The 27,063-nt window shown below is 41.7% G+C and overlaps 1 protein-coding gene and 2 long non-coding RNA genes across 3 annotated transcripts in view; 1 reads left to right on the top strand and 2 right to left on the bottom strand.

Annotated features, from left to right (window-relative positions):
• The window catches only part of KDM7A (lysine demethylase 7A), a 64,190-nt gene extending 54,072 nt beyond the window's left edge, over positions 1-10,118 (bottom strand). Inside the window, exon 1 of the mRNA XM_074315293.1 lies at positions 9,782-10,118. Coding sequence (XP_074171394.1) covers positions 9,782-9,975 — 194 coding nt within the window. The 5' untranslated portion in view covers positions 9,976-10,118. The remainder of the gene's footprint in view (positions 1-9,781) is intronic.
• Positions 10,119-15,255: 5,137 nt separating this feature from the next.
• Positions 15,256-26,756, bottom strand: LOC141567582 (uncharacterized). The gene is made up of 4 exons (XR_012490349.1): positions 26,637-26,756; positions 25,428-25,661; positions 18,333-18,420; positions 15,256-17,071 (listed from the first exon to the last, which is right to left on the bottom strand). It is a non-coding gene; the product is annotated as an uncharacterized LOC141567582 (long non-coding RNA).
• On the top strand, positions 18,268-23,529 carry LOC141567581 (uncharacterized). The gene is made up of 3 exons (XR_012490348.1): positions 18,268-18,487; positions 20,081-20,251; positions 21,144-23,529. It is a non-coding gene; the product is annotated as an uncharacterized LOC141567581 (long non-coding RNA).
• Positions 26,757-27,063: the final 307 nt, after the last annotated feature.

Raw genomic sequence — 27,063 nt, 5'->3', positions numbered from 1 at the left:
GTGCAAGGGAAGTGTGGGGAGGGGCTTAAACGAACACGACTGGTCAGGAATTGGTAATCACTGAAGCGGAGTGATGGTTACCTGAGAGCACATCATACTATTCTGTCTACTTTCATATGTTTAAAATTTTCTCTAAAAACAACAAAAATTAAAGTCAAGATCTTCATGGCAGGCAGCAGCATTCAGCTGAACACCAAACCAACCCAGCAACTGAATCTTGAGAACATTCAGCTGAGTTCCACTAACCACTCATGTCTGCTTGCTCATATACACTCAGAGGCTCTCAAACTAATCCATTTTGAAAGGAAAATAATCACTGTCTTTTTAAAGGACAAATTAAAAATGAACTCCCCGGATACCTTAAACCCTTGTGGTTCACAAAACACAGGACAGAAAATGCTACTGTGTTTCCCGAAAATAAGACCTAGCCAGACAATCAGCTCTAATGCATCTTTTGGAGCAAAAATTAACATAAGACCTGCTCTTATTTTACTATAAGACTGGGTCTTTATAATATAATATAATTAATATAATATAATACCTGGTCTTATTTTACTATAAGACCCGGTCTTATATGATATAAGACCGGGTCTTATATTAATTTTTGCTCCAAAAGATGCATTAGAGCTGATTGTCTGGCTAGGTCTTATTTTCGGGAAAACACGGTACTTTAGAGAAATTCCTGGATCATGAATGCATTAGTGATTTCTATTATATTTATTTACTTGCTCAGTGTTTATTTGTTCCCCATATCACTTACATTTGTCAATTTTGTTTCATACTAAAATTACCAAAGGCAGTGGTCTTTTTAAATTGAGATACAGAATATTTTTAAACTTAGGTACAAAACATGATCAGAATACAACTTAAATATCCAATAGTGAACCACAGACTGAAGAATATTTTTCCATGAGACTACTCTTAGAGCTAACTTCTTAGAATGATAATGTACTTAAAAATACATTATATGTCAGGAAAAAAGCATATGGTTCTCCCCTTAGATGCTGAAGAAGTCTTTGACAAAATTCAACATCCATTCATGATAAAAACATTAAAAAAAAAAAAGAACTGAGGGATACTTTCTTAATATGATAAGAGTTAGGCCTAAAGTTAGTATCTTATTTAATGAGGAAACATTAGAGGCATTTCCACTAAAATCAGGAAGAAGGATATCCACTATCTCCACCACTATTCAACATTGTACAGTGGTATAAACCTGTGCAATTAGATAAGAAAAATCATTTACAGGCATAAGAACAGGTAAAGAGTAGTGAAATTATCTCTATTTACTTATGATATGAATCTCTAGTGAACTGACGATACAACTACCTCAAACAATTCAGTAATAATTCTTCCAGGACATAAAAGTAAAATTCAAAGATCAAGTCTTCATACACACAACCAAAAACCAATTAGCAAATAGTAAAAAAGAAAATTAAATTTTTAGAAATAAACTTATAAATGTGCAAGATCTATATAAAGAAATATTTAAACATATCTGAAAAAAACAAAAGTAGACTTAAATAAACATTCCTATTCTTAGATAGAATGACTCAAAATTTCAAAAACGTCAGTTCTCCTTAATAAACTCCAAATGGATTAGGGATCTAAATGTGAAAAATAAAACCATACAAGTACTAAAAGAAAACATATGTAAAATCCTCTTAACCTTGGGGGAAGAGAAAGGCTTGCTAATTATGACTTAAAATTCAGAGCCAATAAAAGATTGATAAACATGACTACAGAAATACTTTTTACAAATTTGCATGGCAAAAAGAAATCACCATAAACAAAAACAAAAAAAAAAAGAAAGAAAAACTACAAACTGAGGCAGAATATTTATATATGCCACACAGGGCTAAGATCCCTAATACATAGAGAGCTCTTAAAAATTAGCGACAAAGGACCAAAAACCTGATAGGATCTGAAAAAGATATACACAGGTGATTCTCAAAACAAGAAGAAAAAGAAAAGAAAACGACCCCCACACATATATAATGTTGTTCAAACTCATCTGTAATTAGAGAAATGCAGATTAAAACATGGGTACCATTTCCCATGTATCAGATCGGCAACAATTAAAAATCTGACAACACATCCTGATGGCAAGAATGTGTGAGAAGAGGCACACTCACGTACTGCTGTGGGAATGCGCACTAGTCCCTCCATGTCAAGGGAAATCTGGAAATCCCAACAAAACCACCAATACACTTATCTTTTGAACAAGCAATCCCACGTCTAGTAATCTAAGCTGAAGATACACCTCCAACAATATGAAAATACATATGCACAAGATTATTTATAGCATTGTCTGTATCTGCAAAATATTGTAAATGACCTAAATACCCCCACAGAAGAGATGAGTAAAACAGGCTGGGTCCCCAGGAAGGAGGACCACACAGCTGTCAAAAAGAACAAGGAAGAGCTCCATGAAATGACACGGAGTGATTTCCAGCACACACCATGAAGTGAGACACGGCCAAGTAAGGAGGACTTATCATAAGCTACCTACCCTTCACGTAAAGAAAGTAGATACAAGAAAACATACAAGCATCTGCTCATTTGTGGGACAACAAACAAAAAAACCCCACAGAAAGGATGAACCAGAAACAAAAGAGACTGATGACTCACAGGAGGTGGATGAGAAAGGGGTGAAGGCGGAGGCGGGATGGAGAGGGCACGGCACTTCTGACTGCATCTTTTCATAGAACTCTGATTTCTTAGAATGACAGTCAAGTTTTAGACACTCAAAATACAAACCAACAATTAACACCAACCAGGATGTGGGAGGAATCCGAAATGCAATACAAACAGTAACAAATAAACCTAACTGTACTACAAATAAATGACATAACACAGTCAAGTGGGGAAGAGAAAAACTAACCTGAGTTAACTTTGAAAACAGTGTTTTGACTAGATATTATAAAGCTAAAGATAAAAAGCAGTATAAATAAATACTGTAGTCTAGTTAGAAAATTTGTTTATTACAAGGGTAAAGGTTAGCAATTCCAGAACTACCTTATATATACACTAGGATTGGACAAATATTGTAGATAATGAGAGCTGAGCTTCTCACTGCTGGACAAAAAAGTTACAAGTATGGAAGGGGGAAGGCTAAAATGAACACTGCGGTATTGGATTAGAATCAATGGTATTATGAAAACTTACGGGTGTGTGTGTGTGTGTGCGTTTAGTTCCCAGCCCTGTCCACTGAGAAGGCCTAGAAGCACTGAGCCAACCTAGTGCCAGACCGTGGTTTCTAAAAACCATCTCCAATAAAAGGAACCAGAGCTCATACAAACACATACAAAAATCATACAAGTTACCATTAATTCACACTATCATTAATGGGAAAAGTGTAATATTACCATTAATGGAAAAGTGAGTGAACAGTCACTACAGTAATAAAACATAACTGCCAAAAAGAATCAGAAACTTGGTAGCAGCTGCAAGATCAGCGCTGGCCAACTGTTGAAAAGCTGTGCGAATTATTGTGGAGTTTGAACTGCTCAAACCCACCAAAGCCTGCTTTATAATCCAATTCCTCTGCACCGGTTTCACTGTTATTCTTGAGCGCCCTCACTTCAGATTATCAAAACTAAGGCTTTCTTCCCCTTGGATGTTCAGTAAACTCAATTTCAAACCTAAGAACACAGACTATGAGACCGACCAGCAGAAATCTGCCCCAAACCAATGGTCAAGCAGCCTGAGATAAGACTCCCGTATCACAACACATTTTGTTTAAATAGCGAAATTGAGAATATATGTATAAAAGTCTTATGAGTGAAACATGAGGAGACTACTCATATATTCTCCTATGACAAACTGTCATATCAAAAAAGGATATTACAAGATTCATTAAATGGGCTTTTTGTTCTCTCAGGCGGAGACAGATGTGTACCTAGTTAAGTTTATGTTGTAATACTCTAAAAGGCTTCATCATCAAGGGAGAATATATATAAAACACATTTTAAAAATAATTCCCATCCCTAAATAAAAAATTAAAATACATTTCAATAAGAAATCCATTATAACAAGGAAGAAAACAGAGTTAAATTATAAAACTTTTCAAGTAAATATCTTATACTATTCCCAAGGCAGTTATGACCATTTTTAACATATTTATGCTAACAACAATAGTTTTAATAAAGAACAAACATACGGTATTTACAGAGGCAGCTCTCTGGCCTGCTCCATCTGCGCCACCCATGCCTCCCTCCCCACCTCCATCCCAGGATAGAGACAGAGAAGAAGGAAAAGAGACCCAGTATCACCTACTGGTTGAGAGAGCCCGCTCTGGAGTCAGCTTTGTGACCCTGGGAAAGTTACTGACCGCTCTAACGCTCAGATTCCTCATCTGTAACATGGGGATAATAATAGCACTTACCCAGCAAGGTGACTCTGAGAATCAGATGTTAATCAATTCATCGAATGCCATTAGAACAGTGTCTAGCACTTGGTATAAAGTTTTCAGTAAGTGTTCGACTGAGTTCCTGGGACTCCAGAGTGAGTACCTAAGAAACTCTTACCTAATGGCATGATTCTGTGTAAAATTCTTCCATTCTCATAAACTAAGCTCTTCATTCAAGTTTCAGGAATAAAAATTAATATGTGACATTTGTAAATTACCCAAACTGACTCAAACTTTTAAAATCATCTCTCACCTGGATTATTACAACAGCCTTCTTACTGGTCTGTCACCTTTGGCTTCTTCTAGTCTGTTCTCCATGTAGCAGCCAGAGTGACCCTTTTAAAGGTTCAATCAAATCGCTTACTCCCCCACTCAAAATATACCAATTACTCTGCATAAAATCCAAAATATTCTTGTGTTCAAATGTGTCCTCAAAGCCTTCCACAATGATGCCAAATGAAAGGAGCCTTATGCTACCCCAGCCCTCTCTTCCCCGAACTCAATTTTTCTTTTCTTCTGTCATATACATGTGTTTATCTATCTCTCCCCTCTAGAATATGTTACGGAGCAAAAACTCCGTTTTGTTCATTGCTACGTTCCCAGCACCAAGAACAGCGCCCACACACTCCGAGCCAAAGCCAACATCATACTCAATGGTGAAGCAGAGGCAATCCGATCATAGTAACAAGAAACAAAATAAAACTGAGTATAAAAGCCTTATAAGTGAAACATATGAAGGGACTACTCGTATGTTCTCCTATGACAAACTGTCATATCAAAAAAAGATACGTATAAAATAGTGTTTGGACTAGGTATTATATGTATTCCAAAATACTATATGCCAGCTACCAAACTGGTAAATTTATCATTTTTTCAAACTTTTAAATGATTGAAGTACACTTCAACCATTAAAATCAAGTTTTAGAAAGTCTTCAGCGCACATACAGCCCACTGGTTTTACAACTCATGTAACCACCACCCAAGATCAAGATATAGAAGGTTTCCTGAACTTCAGAAGCTCCCTTGGACCTGCTCTGTCAATACCATCCCCCAGAGGTAAGCAATAGTCTGACTTCTTTCCTTCAGTTATGACTGTACTCCAACTTCATATAAGTAGAATCAAACACAAACAGTATAAGCTTTTGTGTCTCACCTCTTTTACTCAACTTTGTATCTGTAAGATTCACCCATGTTGTTGTATGCATGAGTAGTGCATTTTTTTAAAATCACTGAGTAGCATTCCATTTTATGAATATACCACAATGTATCCAATCTACTGTTAATGACATTTAGGTTGTTATAGTTTGGGGGTAATAGTAGGTTGGTGCAAAAGTAACTGCAGTTTAAAAAGTTTAAAAAAATTGCAAAAACCACAATTACTTTTGCACCAACCTAATACAAATAATGTTGCCATAAATAATCTTGGGTATATCTTTTGGTAGAGATATTAACTTATTTGCAAATTGATAAAGTTTTTGTTTAGTTGGTTTTTGGGGGGACAGCATTTATAATACCTTAGATGGGTGAGGATGCAGGGAACTAGAAGTGGACACTATTGGTGAGAGTATAAATTGGAATAACCTTTCTGGAGGACAATCTGGCCATAAGAACAAGAAGCCTAAAAATATCTGTGCCCTGTGACTAATAATTCTACTTCAAGGAAATTTCTTATTGAGTACTTACACGTGCCAGATCTTCTTCTAAGTGTTTTACATGTATTAACTCATTTGATTTATTCTAAGGAAACAATTACAGATGCTCACAATGATTTGTTTAGAAGGATGTCAACAGCCTATTAATACATCATTAGGAAAGACAAGAAAAAGTAGTAAACAAGGTAAAAAACTAACAAGAGGGGAATCGCTTTAAAAAGGAATTGTACTTCTGTGAAATTAAATACCATGTAGCCACTAAAAATGTTTTCAAAGAACATTAAAGATACAGGAAAAAGTATGCATTAATAAAAGAAGTTAGGTAACATTGGAATGCATACAATGAATTCCAGTTTGTTTTTCTAACACATACCTATACCATAAATGCTAAAATAGTGGTACTCTCTGGAAGACATGGGTACTTTTCATATTTTTGATAGTTTTCTATACTCCATTTTTTTTCTATATTACTTTTGTCAGTCAGAAAGAATGTGACCAAAAAGACTAACAAGCAAAGGGGTTTACAATCTAACGGAAAGACAAAGACATTAAAATACAACTAAATTAGGGCAAAGATGCAGTTCTGCATAGGACGATATTAAGTGTATTACAGAAAGGCACCTTGCCTAGGCATTAGGGGGTGGGACATTATCAGGAAAGTTCTCCATTGTCTTACTTCCACCAAGGACTCAGAGAGGAAGTATTCCAGCTCTAGGTTGGAAGGAACCTTCCCAGAAAAATCCTATTAATTTCTCAGCTCATCACCCCCAGGGTATCACTTATATATGGTACACTGGCAAGTGTTCTTTTCCCCTCTCACTTACAAAAAAGCCTTAGGCGGCTCATGGATGGGAATTCCTGAACACCAAGGACCCCGTCAAAGTTCTAAGAGCCTCAAACTTGCAGGAGGCTGGTTCCATCCACCCTGCTGCCTGGGAGGAAAGCATCCCAGGCCCTCCTTTCCTGTCAGAATAAATTAGGGCAATAACTTTTCAGATTTCCAGATGTCAGAAACTCCAGGGGTTTGATATAAACCCAAATTTATATCAAAATTCACTGATTCTTGAGTTTACAAAACTCTTCTACTTGAACAAATAAAATTATCCAGGTAAAGGCAAGCCTTTGTACCTCTTCCTCCTCCACAGGTGAACCAGCCCTGGAAACCAAAGGAAAGCTGAACAAATACCTTAGTACTTTAGGGGCCAATTTGCACATAAACAAGTGATATTTTTTTTTAGTAATTAATTCATAAGGAACATTTTGCTGTGTTCAAAACAAATCACTCATTTCATGGTACAATAAACATTAAAGCAAATATTGATCACAGGGAAAACATATAGACCCCAAATTACCAATAATACTTCATTAGGAATTAAATTTGCTAATAAGATATTGCTTTTGCATGGCAGGGTAATATCATTAAATTTTCTAACTTTTGACATCTGAACCACATTAAATTCTCAAGGACTGCTGCTCAAAAAAACCCTGCGTCCAAAAAATATATTTCAGAGTCACTACCACAGATATGAAGTGACACAAATTTATGTGACAAAACAGAGCATACTTGTTTTGGCCTCTCTCTCCCTCCTTCACATATACCCTCTTTATTTTCCCTTCAACTTTTCCTGTTTTCAAATTTATACTTAAAAGTATTACAAAATACTCCATAAACTACCAGCAGCTTTAATGGTTATAGTGTTGTTACCTAAATTAAGATAAATAAAATTGTAGCCTAAAATGTATTAACCTATCAAATCTCCACATTGCACAATGGAACAAATTTCTTATGCAGCTAAAATAGTTCTTTGAGAAAAATAAGTATTTACATAATCACTAGGGATTCTGCCTTTATTCTGTACGTAACCTAGATTTTTGGATAATCTCTATTCTGTTGCCTAGGGTATGTTATGGGAGCAGAGGATGTAGAAATAGAATTGGCACGATTTGGTGTGTTCAAATTTCAGTTTTACATATAATCAAAACATAGAAAAACATTGGTTTGGAGTAATGAAAAAGAAGCTTGGATAATTTATTCTTAGTTACATGTGGCATGGTTATAGAAATACTCTCCAGACTGCTAAAGGTTATCTGATGTAAAAATAAGGACGCTGTCCTCCTTTTACACAGACACTATGTTGTATTTTTTTTCTCTGTTGGTGCTGTCAGAACCGTGCAAACTGAAAATTGATTAACTAAAACTAACTGTTCTTGAAAATTAAGTAAAACTAACTGTCCCTTAGCACTAAACACCTAAAAGAACGGGGTAATTTAAATGGTTTTCTCTCCCAGGGCCAGTAGAGGGAGACTAAGACATCTGGCCTGGTCGTGTAGTGTTTCTGTAAAATTGGGGAGGGGGGAGCGGAGGCTGTATTTAAATGTCCTGCTGTCAATCAAAGGACACTTCCTACAATCACAGTCACCATATCTGCTATTACACCGAGAGCGGACTCACGCCAAGATACAACACCAAACGGTGCTTGGGAAACCTGCTTCACCTAAAGGTGACCGCAGGCTTTGCCACAACACCCAAATAAGGACTTTGGGAGCCCAACCCCAACTAGTTTCTTTGTTTAAATGCCTGCGAATCCCTCCCACGCCGGAGTCAAGAGGCTGTGGCGCCGCCCTTTATTAGCCTCACACTTTGATTACAAAACACACGAGTCGGCGGCCTGGCGGCGGAGGCGGCCCGAGCTCTCACAAACGTCAAACCCGAAACGCAGGCGGCGGCTGAGACCCAGGGCTCCGCTCGCCGCCCCCGCCACCCGCCCTCAAGTACCCACCGGCCGGTCAAAGTTCGCCCGCACCAGGCCCCCGGGCGCCGGCCCCGCGCCGTGCGGGTGTCGCCGGCCCCTCGGGCGACGGGAAATTTCACTCTTTGTAAAGTTTGAGCTGCGGCGCGGAGGCGACGCGGGGGGTTTCGGACGGGAGGCTGTCGCTTCGGGCCCCGCTGCCCACCCCATCCGCTCCGCCCCCGCGGGACGGGGAGTGCTGGGCGGGGGGTAGGGGCACCTCCCGAGCGACCTGCCGCCCCGCCCCGGACCCCCAGCCCCAAACTTCCGACCGGCATCTTTTGAGTCCCCGAGAGCCTCATCTGTTGCTCTGTTTACTCCGCGGAGCCCCGCCGGGCTGACGCTGCCGACGCCTCAGTCCCAGCGTCCCCGGCCGAGGAAGTTTGATAAAGACCCGGGAAGGGGGCGCGACGGGGACCTGCCGGGGGAGGGGACGCGGGCGGTATCTGGAGACCCTGGGCTGGGCGACCCGCTCGCCTGCCGGAAGCAAAGCGCGGCGGTCGACTGGGCAACGCGGCCGGGCGGGCGGCGACTCCCAGCCGGGAGCCCCGGGCGGGTGGCCCGGCCGGCGGGCGGGGCGGCGGCCAGGCTACGGGCCGGGCCGGCGCTCCGCCCGCCGCCTGCCCCGACCGTGTCCCCTCGCCTGGGTCTCCCGCAGCCAACTTCTCGGCCGGCCGCCTTTGTTCCCGTTTGTTGTGGCGACTCTTCGTCGGGCCGGGCGATCCCACTAGCCCCCCTCAGCCTGCCCGGCGCCCGGCGAGCCCGGGGCCCCGTGCGTCCGGCTGCCCGGGCCGGGGACTCGGCGGCCGGGCCGCTGGGCGCTCGGAGCGGCGCGGCGGCCGAGCAGAAGGGGATGCGGGCGGCCGGCGCGGCGGCAGCGGTTGGCCGGTGGCCGGCGGCGGCGGCGGGGCTCGAGGGGGTTTATTTACCTGCCGTGGAACCAGTCCTTGCAGATATCGCACTCGATCATGAAGCGGTTCACGTCGTATGGCTGCCGGCACACACAGTACACCGGCGGGGGCGGCGGGGCCGCCGAGGCCCGGCCCGGAGCCGCCACAGACACGGCTGCCGCGGCGGCTCCCGCTGCTGCTCCCGCGGCCACCGCCGCCGCCGCTCCGGCCATCTTTAAAAAACACACACACGCTCGCTCGCTCGCTCGCTACTCCGCTCGCCGACTGGAGCGAGCGCAGCCGCCAGCCAGCGCCGCCTCCTGCAGCAGCCGGAGCAGCAGCCCAGGCGGCGGCGGCGGCGGCGGCGGCGGCGGCGGCGCCGAAGTGCGCGCGCGCGAGGCCGCGGGACGGGGGGAGTGGGAGGCGGCGCGCGCACGGCGCGCGAGGCCCCGGCCCGGCTCCTTCCGGCGCTCCGCGCGGGGACGTGCGTCTCGCGCACGTCGTCCGGCCGCCTGCGCGCGCGCCCCGCTCCCCTCCGGTTGGTGGAGCGGAGGGACCGGCTGAAGGGCACGCGGAGCGGGGGAAGCGGAGGGAGGCCGGGGCTCCCTGAGGACACGCGCGGTGGCGCGGGGAGCGCGGCCTCCGAAGGGCGGCGGGCGTGTGCGCGGAGCCGGCTCGGGCTTTCGGATTGAAAGCGAGGCCGGGGAAGTTCCTGCGCAGTGAACAGCGGCACACGCTGCGTCTGTGCTCGGAGGAGGGGAGGCGAGGAAGTTAGAGCCCCGCCAGAGCCACCTCCGGACGGAGAGAGAATCTCACATCAATTAGCAGCGCCCCGCGCCCTCGTGGGGCCGAGTGGAGGGCCAATGGCACGCGGAGCCGGTCCTGCCCCTTTGGGTGCACGCGTGTCCCGAGGAGTCATTCAAACTTCGAAAACCGCCCATCTGAATTCCCACCGACCAGCCAGGAAATGAGCCTCCGTTAGGTGACGGAGGTTGTTCCCAAGAGGAGTTCATTAATGTCTGTGAGCCGAGAGGGACCAGCTTTGAAATGTGGTTGGTGGAGAAAGGACGGGAGAGGAACACTGCGTGTTTATAAATGGCATGCCTTGGATGCGAATTCTAATGACGGTCACGCCTCGGAAAAGGGAGACTGCAAAAAGCGGATATTGTAGTACTTGTCACGTAACAGGCCATTAATAAATATTTTTGAATGAAGGATGAGATTGATAATAACAGTAGCTAACAAATATTAAATAGAGAAAGGTTGCCTTTTCAGACCAAGGTTGACCGCATGTAACCATGGAAAGCAAAACTGCGGCAAAGGGGACTACTGTGTATTTACTTATTAGATCAATCTTCTTGTACATAAGTAATCTCGCATCACTGCTGCTGTCCCTTCCTCTGCCGGGCTACATTGTTTCACCCCCCTGCCCCATGTTAACATTCCAAGGCCTAGGGGCCCCTCCAGGGAGGTGAGAATACCCCACACTAGGCCGATTCCCTGTCTGGGGTCTTAAATACCAATTGGAAGGGATGTTGACGATTATTGAATCAGATGTTTGTAGCTGAATTTTATGGGTATTTCTATCATTGGGGAAAGCTCTGTAGCTCCCATCTCACCAAGCCCCAGGCAGAGAATCGCTGGTGTATTTTTATAATTGCGGAAAGCAAATAACTTGCCTAAAGTCTCAGATCTGAGCTGGAGCTAAAGTTTGTTTCTTGATTCTGTATCCAATCTTTTTTCCACCACACCACTGCTTGGCACATATTTTGCAGGAAAAGAAACACCTGGGTATAAGAGTTGATCACAAAGTGAATGAGTTTGAAATATACTTCTACTGGAGAACAAAGAAAAGTTACTGTCATTTTGGCGTATGTTTAGAGGCATCAAGGATTGGAGGAGAGAAAAGAGCCCTACGTTCAGAGCCGCTTTATATAAGCTGTGCAACCTCGGGCAAGTCACTTCATTTCTCTTGAACTAGATTCTTGAAGATGTGTTCAGAGAAAAATTATGGATAATACCTTCTTTAACTACTTCACAGAGGTTTTATAACAAGCAAAAGAGATAACATATTTTTTGAAGTACATTGTAGAGGATGTGTGTTGTTCAAGGGACAGAACAACAGTGTGTCAGGAAAGGTGAGGAAGCCAAATCTGTCCTGCTGGACATGGGAAAAGGAGGGCCTCCCCACAGCGGGCTGATATGGGGTATTCTCACCTTCCTGGCAGGGTCACTTGGCCTTGGAATGGCAGCATGGGGGGGGGGGGGGACAGTGTAGCCCAGCACAGAAAGTGATGGGAGATTAGTTATGTACAAGAGAACTGATCTAATTAAATATACAGTAGTCCCCTTTTCCGCAGTTTTACTTTCCATGGTTTCACTTACCTGCAGTCAAACTTGGTCTGAAAATATTAATTGAAAATTCCAGAAATAAAGAATTTATAAGTTTTAAATTGCATGCTGTTTTGAGTAGTGTGATGAAATCTCACCCATCCACTCCATCCTCCCAGGTCATGAACCATCCTTTAGTCCAGCGTCTTCACACTGTATACACTACCTGCCCATTCGTCACTTAGTCGCCGTCTTGGTTATCAGATCAACTGTCCTGGTGCTGCAGTGCTTGTGTTCAAGTCACCCTTATTTTACTGAATAACGACCCCAAAGCACAAGACTAGTGATGCTGGCAATTTAGATGTGCCAAAGAGAAGCCATAAACTTTATCACAGGTATGTACGTATAGGAAAAAACAGCATGTATAGGGTTTGGTACTATCTGTGGTTTCAGGCATCCACTGGGGGTCTTGGAACATATCCCCTGCAAACAAGAGAGGACTACTGTATTAAGGAAAATGGGAGCCAGATTTCTCACTATTGAGGCTCAAGAAGTTATAAACATGGAGTGAACAGGTAACGGATGTATCAATCTATTTCTATTTATAGAAATATATATAGGTGTATAAGTACATATATGCCCTGTCCACTGAGAGGGTCTAGGAGTAGTGACACAACAAAACAATGAGTACGTCTAGCCTAACTCCTGGCTTCTAAACACCATTCTCCTCTTCATTTTTCTTCTTGGCAAAATGGCTGATTCCAGGACTGGAGAAGAGAAAGTTCAGGATGAGCCTGGAGCCTCTAGTTATGCCAGAAAATAAGGACATGCTCAAAGAATAATGGGGCTGGTCAAAAGGACACAGGCCAAGTTGTATCCCACTGGCCGAATTTGGGACAAACTGAGCTTCAAAATAAAAAACGACAATAATATAACCCATTAAATAGCATAGGAAATCATACATATGTAAATAAACAAATTGAAAGTTTGAAAAGGATTGGACTATTTACATAGTTTCAAAGAATCGCCCCCACGAATTCTTATTACTTACAAAGGGAATTAGAATGGTTTTACAGTGGAGAAAGCTAGCAGACACCATCTTAAGTGATCAAGTGCCATCAGTAAAGGAACAAATCGAAATCATACACCCCCGATAGGCTCCAATGAAAAGAATACTAGCACCATTTCTGGATATTTCTGCCTGGTCTATGGAGTTGAGTCTCCATTTTGGAAATGCAGCTAGTTTTAAAGGTATGTCAAGAAATCAGCATGAATAGACACACTATACGTCACACAAATCTGTAAGGGAAGTTTAAAGAAATAAAGATTTGAGAGGAAAGGGATGAAAGCTAGAACTCTGAATAATGCCATAATTTCAGTGACAAGCTCCATGAATAGTACTTAAGAGCATATGCTTGGATTCCATAATCAATCTCTGTGACAACTTACTAACTGTTGAGTTTCAGTTTTCTTATTTTAATGGGGGTTGATTAAGAACATCTACCTCACAGGGTCGAATGCATTAAATGAGATAACAAAATGCTGGCCACAATTTTTGATAACCCATAAAGATGTTAGCTATAATTATAGTTATCTGTTTATTATGAATAATAACACAGAAGTCTGAAGAGCACCTAGAGAGTTAGGAGAGAAGACTGAAAGCGTATTATCCCCAACACAAGGAAGGGAGAGAATTTCAGAAAGAAAATTTCTGGAAGACACGCAGCTCCATGCCAGCGTTGGTTGGCAATAACTCTGGAACTCCCTCTGCCTGCCTTCTTTGCAGATAATCCAGTACCTGCAGTAGACCTTTCCTCATTTTCGTATCAAATCTAAGCTACTCTGTTGTCTGTTTCTAACACTCCTCTTGTCCATAAACCCCATTTCTCTGAAAAGGAATGTTTCCTCCAACCTAAAAACTCTGCTTCCTACGACTACCAACACTTCTTTGTCTCCATGACCACGTCTGCTAGTCTCTTCTTAGTATTCCTTCCTTTTTCTTCAAAACTCTGTTCAAACCCCACCTTCCCAGTCCTCAGACCATCCACGTTTCTTTACATACATAAAATTTAATTTGCATATTACCTGTGTATTACTCAGGTTTTCCATCAATGCCTATAACATTTTCCCCCTAAGGGATGTTACTTTCCTTCTTACAAAGTCAGAAACCAAAGGAACCTGTTTCCAAAAGGCTATACATACTTGCATGAAAAACATGAATAATTAGAATACATTTTAATAAAAGACAGGAAAATGGTAAAATATTGAGCAGTAGTCTGGATGCTTCTTTGGTGATGAAGGTTATAGACTGTTTGTCCTATGCAATGCAATTTGGGGATCCTGAAAGAAGTTAGTCACCTCAGTGGTTTTCCTCGTCCGCCTGCCAGGGTGTATAAAATTCCTACTTATTGAGTCATCCCTCAAAGACAGAGGTAGGTAGGGTCCTCTATGCTCAGAAGGCTTCTGAACAAGTACAGGTATGCCAGTTGTGGGGGCGGGGGGGTCTCCCACTGATTGTGGTTTCTGTGGAACACCAACCCGATGAAATATTCTGGGGACTGAGGGTTTCCATAGCCAAGTACCTTTGGATTAGGCTACATCATGTGTCTTCTACAGGTAAAAACAAGTAAACCAACCCTGGAACCTGTGTAATTTTGACTCAGCATCACCCAAAGTCGTTTGACCTCTTAAGTTGTGGGTATTTCTTTTTTCCTAATAGCCATTAATGCCCCATGGAACAAACATACTGTGTTTCCCCGAAAATAAGACCTAGCCGGACCGTCAGCTCTAATGCATCTTTTGGAGCAAAAATTAATATAAGACCCGGTCTAATATAATATAATATAATATAATATAATATAATATAATATAATATAATATAATATAATAATACCTGGTCTTATATTAATTTTTGCTCCAAGAGATACATTGCGGCTGATTGTCTGGCTGGGTCTTATTTTCAGGGAAACAACGGTCGTTTGGGAATGCTACATTGAACCACTGACGTGCATTAAATGACAGTGATTTGCTCTTGGATAGCACTTTACCTACTTGATCCTCATGACAGCCTGTTCATCAGGTTCACAGTAAGCAGGGAACAGTCTGCCTGAAGTTACAGGGAGAAGACAGAACTTTTCATTTTGCAGCACTGAAGGGGAGAGGACATGTCTGGATGGGAAACATCGCCCCGGGAGAATAGATCTGAAAGAGGGATGTATCGTTGGTTCTGGGAGAAGGACAGCAGAGTCCCCGAAAGAAGGCAGGACCCCAACACGCAGAAGTCAGCAGCTTTGCCAATATTCAGCCTGATTTTTTATGCACCAGGAGCTGGGGAAAATTCTGAACTGACAGCCCAAGGTGAAGATGTTATTAAAGGAGGACTGCTAGCCTATTGAACGTATTCAAAGTGCAAACCTAAGCATGTAACAGTGATGAGAAAGCAGTATAAATGGAGGCACAGCTGATGAGTGACACTGGTCAAGAAAGTGAATCCAAAACACAGCCCGACATGACACACGTCCTTGAGAGAGACATTACACAGCATCACGTACGAGGTATTCTCGCTAAAAATGTTTAATCTAAATGTAATTAAGCCTTCAGACTTAACTTCCAGTTTATAGGGAGTTCAGGAGATAAAGCAAGACGTTGTATGATACCACAGGGAATTAAGATCTAGGCAAATGTAAAACACTCCACAAGACGACTGGCTTAGTTTCTTGTAAACAGTTGTCATTTTATAAAAACCGTTTTTTGTAAGGAGAGGGGAGGAGCAATGTTCTAGATAAAAAGTCTTAAGAAAATGACCAAATACTATTCATGAACCTTGATCCTGAGTCCATAAACATCAGCTATGAAACTTAGGGGATAATTGGGAATGTTTTAATATAATCTGGGTATTAGATGATATTAAGGAAACATTAATTTTCTTTGGTGGGATACATTATTGTGGCTTTGTAGAAGAATGTCACTTTTATAAGATACATGCTGAGTTTTTAAAGATGAAACATTATGATGTCAGCACTTGCTTTGAAAGATTCAGCAAAAAAAGAAGAAGAAGACAGATGGAGATGAATGAAGCAAATACAGTAATACTAACAATTGTTAAATCCAGTTAATGATATGTCTATGAGTGTTCATTGTACTAGTCTCAATTTTTCTGTATTTTGCAAACTTTTTATAAGTTTAAAAATATAGCCTTTTCTTGAGTCTGTTCAGAAGTAGTTGATGATTTCCTATTCTGAATATCTCTACAATTTATTTTTATTTTGTTATAATATCTTCTAGAGTTACACCTGTCTTCCAGAAATCAAAGTGCTATGGGAATATTATTTTGTTAAGTTTTACAACCCAAATGAGTTGTGACATAGGGAAGTAAAAGTTAGTCCTTCTAAACAGGAATAGGGAGGGGTACTATTTTAGGAAATACTGGGGGTGCCAAAAACATGTATACAAGTGGACACTTCGGTCAGCATTGCTCAAGCAGTAGTTCGCCGTAGTCGGGAGTGTCTGGACGCTGATGGTAACCACTCTGAGCACCTCTTGTCATTGCAGAAGTCAAACGTGACTTGTCGTCATCTTTTATTATCCGTATATATTGAGTATTACAACTTTGATACAGTTTTTTCCTTTCTTAAAATGTGTATACATTTTCCTGGCACGCTCTGTATATATCTCCAGAGAGTCTCCTAAATGTTCCTGGCGCTGTGCCCGCACCCCTCCATCCCTTGTCTAATGGGAGATTTTGCTCCTAGGTGTGTGTGGGCAATATGGGAGGAGAAAAAAGTCGTAACTACCGTGCTAGACTGTGTCTCCTTCTAAAAGGCTTCACCTGTGCCTAGTGTAACCATGAGAAAACCATCAGACACATTCCAATAGAGGGGCATTCCCCGAAGTACCTGAAGATCACGGCAACCAAGGAAAGCCTGAGAAATTGTCACAGCCAGGAGGATCCTAAGGAGACATGACAATTCAGTGTAATGTGGTACCCTAGATGAGATCCTGAAACAGAAAAAGGACATTAGGTTAAAACTAAGGAAATCTGAATAAGCCATGGGCTTTCGTTAATCGTAAGGTACCAATATCGCTGCATTAATTGTAATAAATGTTCAGACAAATAGAGGATGTTAATAATAGGGGACTTTGGCGTATGCCTACGGGAACTCTGTACTGTCTTCTCCACTGTTCTGTACATTTAAATCTGTTCTAAAAAATAAAATCTATTTAAAATTACAACAAAAAAGTTTTCTCTTTCAGGGGCCTAGAGCGTAGAGCTACGGCATAATCACAGATGTTTTAAATTTGTGTATCACTTTGGTCTATCAAAATGCTGTTGTGTGCATGACCTACAAAACCCCCAGGTTTCAAACACAAACCCAGTCACTGAAAAACAGTTACGCGGGGCAGTAGATCATGGTTTCCCATTCTGAGTTCTGTGGTAGTTCCATGCAGTTTGGGAAAGTATTCCTGGTGGAGTGAGCAGCAGATGATTAATGATTAAGTCTGGAAAAGGATGCGTGTCTGGGTCCGTGTGTCTGTGTACCTGGGATAAACCTGAGGGGTTGGCTACATTTAAAAGTAAAGTAACTTATTTATCCATCCATCCATCCATTCATCATTGTTGAGTGTCTACTATACACATCGGTAGTTGGTAAGACCTCAGAGATAAAAGGGCATTCCCTGTCCTCAGTGGGCTCTCACTGTAAAACAGATAAACAAGTAAATATGAAATTGTAACACAATACGCTAAGTGTGCCGTGGGGGGAAAACACAAAGAGATGTGGCAGCCTGTGGCAGGGACATCTAATCCAGGCTGGGGGTGATCAGGAAATGTTCACTACTCAAGGACAGACAAACGTTGAAAGAAATTCTATGTCCTTCACTGTCCCCATTTTTGAAATGCTACAACTTTTACTTTGCAAGCAGTATAAGGAACTTTTACTCCCGCCTCCAGGAGAGGTGGACTAGATAATAGATAGAAACAGAGAGAGAAAGAGAGACAGGCACAGGTGTAAACATACATGTAGACATAGATAATAGATATTAGGATTTTGGTTTCTCAGGTTATAAGAAACAAACCAAATAATCAAGGTAGTACTTACTAGTGAATGAGGCTGGGGTGCGTATCTTTAAAGGGGATCGAATGAGACAGTGGCAAAATCTCTACTGTTACCCACAAACATTGATTAAGCACTCAAGACGGTGTGTTAACAATATTGCAGGTATAAAGAAAAAACTGATAAATACTGTGATAGAAAATTACCGACAAGTTCTTGATGAATTTTTGTTTCCATTCTTATTTCAGGGGTGATTCATCCTCCTTTCTGGTTAAGAGCAATCAGCAGTCACTCCTAATGATCAGTAAACAAATGTTTGTAAAACACAAAGAATCTCTTTCAAATTGAACCCAAATGACAGGTAATTTTTGTGTGACCTGAAAATTGCAGCATTAAATATATCTGTAAAAAGTTCAAATATTGTTCATCATCTTTACATTCCTGATATATAACTTATAAACTTTTTTGCCTGTAGATAACTTACAACCTATTGAGTCTGTAGATTTAATTAAATTGTGAGTCCTGCCTCGTAATTTTATTGCCTCACAGATTTGTTCCTTTATAGGTCTTAATTAAGAAGTGAGCATTAAGACCAGAGGGGTTTGAAGTTTTTATTTTGCTTTCTACTTGCAAAAAAATGCTGTAAAATACCATTGAATATCTTTCTGCATAGTATAGGAGACAGAGTTCCAAATTCCCAGCTATCTTTTGCTTACGTACTTAAAAATAGGAATTAACGTCAAGTTAGCCTTACTATTCAGGGCCAGGTATGGGAAAGAAGTTTGTATTCCCATACGTTTGAGAAAGAATATCTTTACAGATGCTTTTAACAAACACACTTTAAAAAAATTACCTTCACACGTAGTAACAAAAATAAGGTGGGTTAATAAGATTTTACTGAGGTCTGTTTCACGTAAAGCACTATGTTGGGTGCCATGGAGAAAAAAGAAAGAAATGTCCAAATGGTCCCTGCTTTTAAGAAACTTATCATTTATAAGAGCAGAAATAGCGAGCAAAGGGTTAAGCATGAGGTACACAGGGAAGCCTGGAAAGCCAAGATTTTCAGAAAACTTGGAGAAAAGGACATTCAATCCAGAACAAATACAGAACTGCAGCACAGACTTACATAAAAGGTGCAAGGAAGATTAAAGCATAGGATGAGCTGGGTCTTGCCAAAATAAGTTAAGGACAACCGAACGGACTCTTTCATCTATATTTAGAGTCAGAAAAAGAACAAGGAAGGTATCGGCATGAAGCTTGGGGCAGATGGTGTAATATTGACAGATGATAGAGCAAAATTGTTCAACATCTAGTTCGTTTTTCTGTTACAAGATGTCTTTGAGGTAGCAAATACTCTGCTAAAAAAGACGACACGTGGGACTCAGTATTGATTTGACCCACTTATCTGTAGCAGGACGGGGAAGCCAAGAAAGGTTCTCTGTTTGAAACTAGACTTAGCTTCTTTTCATTTTATTTTTTTAATTATTTTTTTCAGTTACCGTTGACATTCAATATTATATTAGTTTCAGGTGTACAGCCTAGTGGTTAGACATTTATATAATTTATGCTTCTTGTAAAGCTTAGGATCAAAGTATGGGCAGCTGGTGCTAGAGAGACAGACCCAGGCGAAGACGCATGAAGGGTCAGTTGGCCCAAAGGAAACAGTAAAACCAGATGATGGTGCCAAGAAAGCTGTTGGCATTGGGACCAGAGACAAAGGGGTAGAGAATGGGAACCACTCGTAGAGCTAGTATTTACGTGCAGGAACTATCCTAGATGCGTAGTACACATCCCTCATCTAATCCCCTCAATAACCTTAGTAAGAGCCGTATTACGCTCCTGGGACTTTTCTAATGTGGAAAATAAGACAGGCCTGAGGTTATGCCGCTAGCAAGAGGAACGGGTGAGATTTGACCCCAGTTCTGTCTGACTTCAATCCATGTCTTTCCTCCAGGTACTGATGACAGCAAAATCATGCGGAATTCAGGGGGTAATGAACTCCAGAATAAGAGGCGCCCCTCGGCATAAAGGAATTGTGTGAGCAGCGAGGAGGGCCCAGTCATGGGACTGGAGCTTAGGAGTAGGGTGACTTTCCCTGGGCAACAACTGGCGAGAACGAAGTCAGGTACTTGGCCTAAGTTCTCTTGGAAATATCCAAAGAATGACCTAATCAGAGAGACTAGGACAGAGGCCAGGAATTTGAAACACAATTCAAGGAAGGATGGCTTGCTGTCGAGCTGCTTAAGTGCTTCCTGCCAAGATTCGTGCAACACGGGAGAATGGGAAAGGGAATTCTCAGGATTACAGCTGAGCAGAGGTCTGGAGAACACCCTGTCAGATGGCAGAGGGGGACAGAAAAAAAGGGGGACAAGAGAAAGGCCTCCAGGGATTAAAAAAAAAAGAATGAAACTGATAGATTGCTTGAAATGGTCTTTTTAACCTTGGGGGTGGGATGGGGGCGGAAATGATGAGAGCGTGACAGACAGATACATTGGAGCACTTAGGGAAGAGTTAATTTAAAAAGCACTTAGAAAAATAAGTAAATAAAAAAATAGTTGACTTTAACTTTAGCACGAACTGAAATTGTAAGAGACAGGGACCCATCAGCATATGATGGAGACGTGTAGGGAATCCTGTTTAAACTCTGGCTATTGATTCTCTTAAATGCTGCAAAGAGGAGAAGAGGGGGTGGATGGAGTGAAAGAGTTAAATTCTCCATGGCATTAACAGGTCGTCAATAGGTGGTGTCCAAAATTGATAAATTGAGAAATTGCCAGATAAGCATGGTATTTAGAAATACAAGTTAAACGACGGAAAAGTGGCAAAAAGAGTTCAAAGTATTAATAGTTCTGAGCAGAGAATGGCTCCAGGTGGCTGGGAGGGGAGTAGTGGGCAGGAAAGATATAATGATGTCAGCAGAGAACTACTTGTTTCATTGCAAGTCACTTCGTACTATTTGATTTATTACTTATATCCTTGTATTATTATGACAAAATCGCTATGGTTTTTCAAAGTAGATGGGGTCTGATGGATTGAAAAAGAGAATGGGAAACCACATCAAAAGTAATTCAGAGGAGCTTCAAGCTCCGGAAAAGACATTTAAAGAAAAGGAGTGACCCATGGGACAATTACCAGGATAACTCATGAAAGAACTTTGGAACCACGTGGAACAGGTATAACCCTCCCTTCTCCTCCTTAGAATCAGAGCTGCTGGCAGCAGTGGCTTTTCCCTAGGCCAATAGTTGTCCAGTTACTGGGCCTGTTTGGGGGCTTGTTAAAACCACATTGCTGAGCCCCACCCCCTGAGCTTCACTGGGTCTGGGGTGGGGCAGAGAATCTGAATTTCTATCAAGTTTCCAGGTGAGGCTGCTGCAGCTGGTGTGGGACCGCAGTGAGAGCCACGGATCTAAGCTGACACGAGAACTGCTCTTTAAAGAAAATGGGCAACATGCCTAAGGGGGGCTTCTAATGAGGGTGCTGAGGGCTGTGAGAGAAACACAGCAGAGCTTGAGGTAACTCAGGCCTCCACCACAGATGCCAGGAAAAAGAAGGAAGATCAGAAGGAGGAGTAAAAGACGAAGAGAGAAATACACTAAGGTGCTGTTCTCCCAGGATAAAACCTTCTGACTTTGATAACTGAGGGGTCCGCAACCTGCTGGCCTGCTACCCACATAGCTGCCCCTGAGAATGCCAGCACACACTCCTCACCCACTTATCTAAAACCACAGTCAGGGCTCCCATTCGGGGAAGAACCATGTCGCTAAACAGCAGCAAAGGCCCAAACCAGCTGATAACTAATAAACAGAATGTATGGTTATACATGTGAAGGGACAAAGAGGAATGGAAGGAAAGTCAACAGAATAAAAGAAAAGGACAAAAATGAAAAAGAAACAACTAGTGAGTTGTCTTTAGTTATATCGTCAGACAACTAATACCACAGGAAGCATAACTCAGGAACGTAAGAGAAGTACGCCTTTTTCTTAATTCTAATGAGTAATCTCAGAGAAACTTGAGAGAAAATTTCAAGCAACAAGAGCAAGCTGCTAGGAAAAAGAAGGCTTCATAGCTCCTTTATAGCTCCTCACAGAATTTGAGGGACCTGAAAACCATGACTGCAGAGTTAAAAAAAAAAAAAGAAAAAGTGAATGAGTGGAATAATGAACAAAGGTAAAGGCCAAATTGGTGATCTGGAATAGAAACCTAAGGACATTTTCCAGAACATAATGCAAAAAGACAAGGAAACAGAAGAGAGGTAAGGAAAATTGAGACATAGAGGATGAAGGAAGTCCAATGTCCATCAAACTGAAGTTCTACAAGGAAAGAAAATAGACAAGAGGGAAAAAAATCAGAGAAACAATAAGGGAAAATCACCTACGCTTAAGAACGAAATGAATGATTTCAGAGTGAAAGGGCCCACTGAATGCCAAACCAGAACAGTGTAACAAGACCCATAGCAACGTGCATCCTGATGGAAACCTGGAATAAAGTTCAAATAAAAATGTGTGTATGTGTGTTAAAAGTTTCCAGAATGACAAAGCATGTTACCTACCAAGGGATAAAAATCAGTCTGACTTCAGACGTATCAACATTGCTAGATGTGTGACTGTCTTCTAAGCAGCGCCAGCTTCATGATTTGCAGGGCTTAGTAGAAATGAAAATGTGGGACTTCATGATCAAAAATTATTAAGACTTTCAAGATGGCAACAGCAGAACCGTAAGCCAAACAGGGCCCTTCTAAGCATAGGGCCTTTTATTTCCTTCGTACTTCCTTTACTTCCAGGTCATTCCAGCTACCAATGTGTGTAGTATTTCATGCCACTTTCTTTCTTGGAGTGCACAGGCCTCATGGCAATGAAGGCAGCCTTGCTTCCAAGTTCTGAAAAGCAAAACACTTTGAACCTAAAATTCTATACTTAGCCAATCTGGCAATTAAGTAGATGGGCAAATAGAGATGTTTTTAGACTTATAAGAATTTAGAAAATGCACTTGACACCTACCCTACGTGAAAAAAAGTATTTAAGTAGCTTTTTTTTTAAAAAAAGCAGAGCTTTCAGAAAAAGGAACCAGGACTCCAAGAAATAAAGTGGCTTGAAATATCAGAAACAGTGTTAGCTGAGAATGACCTAGAAGTAAAGGAAGATAAAAAGAATTTAGGGGATATATTAGATATTGATGCATAAGTGATTTTTCTTTAACCTTCAAAGATTTAGTGACGTTGGATTACATTCCTTCCCTATAGAGCGAATCACTGTCAGTTAAATGGTGAATAATATTTAAATAATTATAATATTGTAATGGATTTTGAAATGATTTTTATTCTTAGAATCAATCTATAGTTGAAACAGAAAACTATAATTGTGTGACAGAACAGAATGTAAATATCATCACCTTTGCTAATGTAAAAAAAAAAGTCTAATAAAGAAATGAGAGGCAGATGAATAAAGAAAACGAGAGTATGCCAATTTTCTTATCTATCATAGCAGAGAGTCAACAGGCTCTGCCTGAATTTGATAAATCCAGAAATGAAAGTTTTACTATTTCACTTGAAGTTATAAACTATACCATAAGGGAACTGAAATAATATATCTAACAAAAACTGGCTAGGGAATATAGGTGGCATTACAGATGAACTAAACCCTTTACTTTCCTAGCAGGGAATTAATAGACACTTTCTACATCGATAAATCAACAAACAAAGGTATAAGCAACTTGTTTGGGGTTGTGATAACCACCATAAAAATCCTAAACAGAAAATCTTGACAATGGAGACTTCTGGGAAGTGGGATCGAGGGAGCAGTTTGAGGAGGGGAGTGTGATGGTTATTTTTTTATTTTATACCTTTCTGTATCGTTCTAATTTTGCTACCTGCATTTGTTATTTCTATAATTAAGAATGAGTTGAGCAAGAAAGGAAATGAGAGAGAGAGGGAGGCATTAATCAGTAGGAACAAATAGAGCTCAAAGAACTTGACTTTTTTTCCTGATTTCCTGGTGGCTGGACTGGTAGATCAAGAGAACTAACTAATTACTACCATGTCTCAGACCCTCTTCTATGAGTTGGGGGTACGGCAATGAACTTTAAAAAGTAAAATGAAACAAAAAACTGTCCTCATGGAACTTGCATTCTAGTGTAGGAAGCTAACATCCCAGGGGATAAATTCTAGAGAAACCTCAATTAGGGAAAGGTCAAGGGATGCCTGGGTGTGGGGGCTTATGTGTGGCAGTTTTAGATTGGGTGGCCAGGGATGGCCTCATTGAGAAACTAATTAAATGACAAAAAGACATGAAAGTGATGAGGCAGCAGTCATTTGGATACCTGAGGGAAAGTATGCCAGACAGAACAGCCAGTGCAAAGGCCCTGGGGCAGAAGTGTACCCAATAAGTACAAGAACAGCAAGGAGGCCAAACTAGCTAGAATGGAGAAAGCAAAAGGGAGTGTTGTAGGGGATGATATGAGAGAGGTAAGGGGTTCGGGGCAGACCACACAGGTCCTATTGGCTCTTTGAAGGACTTCGGTTTTTATTCTGAACATGATGGCCAGAGAAAGCCCTGAGATACAGTAGATAGAGCACCGCGCTCCTGAAATTGACATGCACTTGCATGACCTGGGATCACGTGAGGCTGCAGATGCTGATTCAGTGGACCTGAGGTGGCCACTGAGATTCTCTAGTTTTTACAGGCTCCCTGATGATATAATGCTGCTCGTCTGAGGACCACACTGGGAGTAGCAAGGGTCGCTCACCCCAGCAGAAATAAGCGTCATGGACAGCTTTTGATAGAGGGGGACAAGCTTTTAAAACCAAGCACTAGAGACTTGACCTATTTGGTCTGGGCATAAAATGCCTAAAGAATGAGGGGGGTTGCTCATTTCGAGACCTCCAGTCAACAGCCAGTGAAGAGCTGAGACCCTCAGGCCAACAACCTATGAGGAACTGTATCCTGCCAGCAACCACTTGAGTGAGCTTGGGAAAGAATCAAGCCCCTTATCAAGCCAATTACAGCCCTATCAGACACCTTAATTGCAGCCTGTGAGAGACCCTGAGCCAGAAAACCCAGCTGAGCCACAGTGAGGTTCTGTGACATTTTGAAATAATAAATGTTTGTGTTTTGAACCGCTAAATGTTGGACTAATTTGTTACACAGCAATAGAAAATTAATACACCACACAAATTTCATTATTAATACACAGGGCACTTATAAATTCTATATATTACATTATCAAGCATATTCTTGACAGGCAAGAACTTCTGCTTTAACTAAGCGCTGATGACAACCAAATCGTCCCTGTACAAATTTACATACCTGATGATTGTAAGAATTTTCCACGGACTAGCTTCTGGCTCCATACATTTAAAAACCTAGTTCCTACTGCTGCATTCACATATTTCATATAAAGTCCCTAACTTGAGCCCGGCACCTTCACATAACAAAACAGGGTGAATCAGCAAAGTGGGCAGCTTGAGTGTGCCTGGGCCACAGCCGTGTGATGCAGCTGGCTCATTCCGGCTCACAAGACGCAGTTGTTAAACATGGACACTATGAAAGATTAAATCATATAAACGTACAAAGAAATAATACTAAAAGCAAAGATAATAAATACTCAAAACTCATCATTTCCCAATTATTTCCACCACATTTTACTATTACTATGTGCTTAACGTTATTTACGTCTGTTGTATTTATAGGATGCAAATACTATACAATGGTATATACTGTTCCCAACTCTGCATGCAACACTGACAGCTTGAAATAGGCCATGGTGGGAATATTTACACCATAGGAATCAGCACTCGCTACTGATCTAGTTGTTAAACATTTACGGTGCACCACTGCCTGGTAGCCAGTCCTGGTAGCCAGGACAGCAAGCCACAGCATAAATATACACAGATCTGAAGACAAGCTACTTAAATAGGTGCCACAAACTCCAAACAAAATGAAACCTCAACTTAAATTTCCTTTAGCTGGATGCCAAAAGTGCCTGTGGCCACTCCTACATCACTCAACAGGAGGGTAAGTCTGATGGAGAGGAAGTCACAGCAAAAAGAGACAGCAGTTTTAACTAAGTAGAGTTCAAATATCCTTTGAAATTTTTTTTTAAAGCAATATTACATGAACAACGTGCTAGGGCACCTCTTCACTTTGGAAGAAGCTCCAGCAAGTTAGGGGCCCTGAAACTTAAGCTTCGCGAGCTTTGTGGTAAATCCACCTTTGCTCCAGAACTTTCTGTGTATTCCTATTGCCCGTCAATGGCTCCAGTTGACACCATGACTGAGGGAGACGGGGCTGGGGGACAGTAAGAGCACTTGTGTCTGACATGTTTCTCCAATGCTCTGCTCCGGTGCTACTCTGGCTTCTGAAACACAGCGCTTTCCTCTCCAATCCTCCGAGCTAAAAGCAACTGCCTTGTCCCATAGCTTTCTTATTCTTAGCTGCCAAATCTGTATTCGTTTGCTAGAGCTGCCACAACAAAATACTGTGACTGGGAGTCTTAAACAACAGACATTTACTTACACTTCTGGAGGCTAGAAGTCCAAGATCAAGGTGTTGGCATGTTTGGTTTCTCCTGAGGCCTCTTTTCCTGGCTTAAGATGGCTACCCTCTTGCTCCCTCTTCCTGTCCCTCTGTGTACACGCGCCCCCTGGTGTCAATCTCTGTGTTCAAATTTCCTCTTCTTATAAAGACAGTTTGGATTAGGGCCCACCCCCAAAGACCTCGTTTTTACTCGTTTTAACATAATCATCTCTTTAAAGACCTCATCTCCAAATACAGTCACATTCTGAGGGACTGGTGGTTAGGACGTCAATATATGAGAATATCCTTTCTAGAGAAACTAAGCCTCAGCCTCTTCTCCTAACATCAACAGTAAGAAGACTACTAGAAAAGGACTGATTTATCAAAATGGAAAGTAGAGCGTTAAGTATTTTTTAAAAACTGCCAT

Source organism: Rhinolophus sinicus, linkage group LG11, assembly GCF_036562045.2.
Source record: "Rhinolophus sinicus isolate RSC01 linkage group LG11, ASM3656204v1, whole genome shotgun sequence".
NCBI lineage: Eukaryota > Metazoa > Chordata > Mammalia > Chiroptera > Rhinolophidae > Rhinolophus > Rhinolophus sinicus.
Note: the sequence above shows the minus strand (reverse complement) of the source record. Positions and strands in the feature narration are given on the sequence as shown.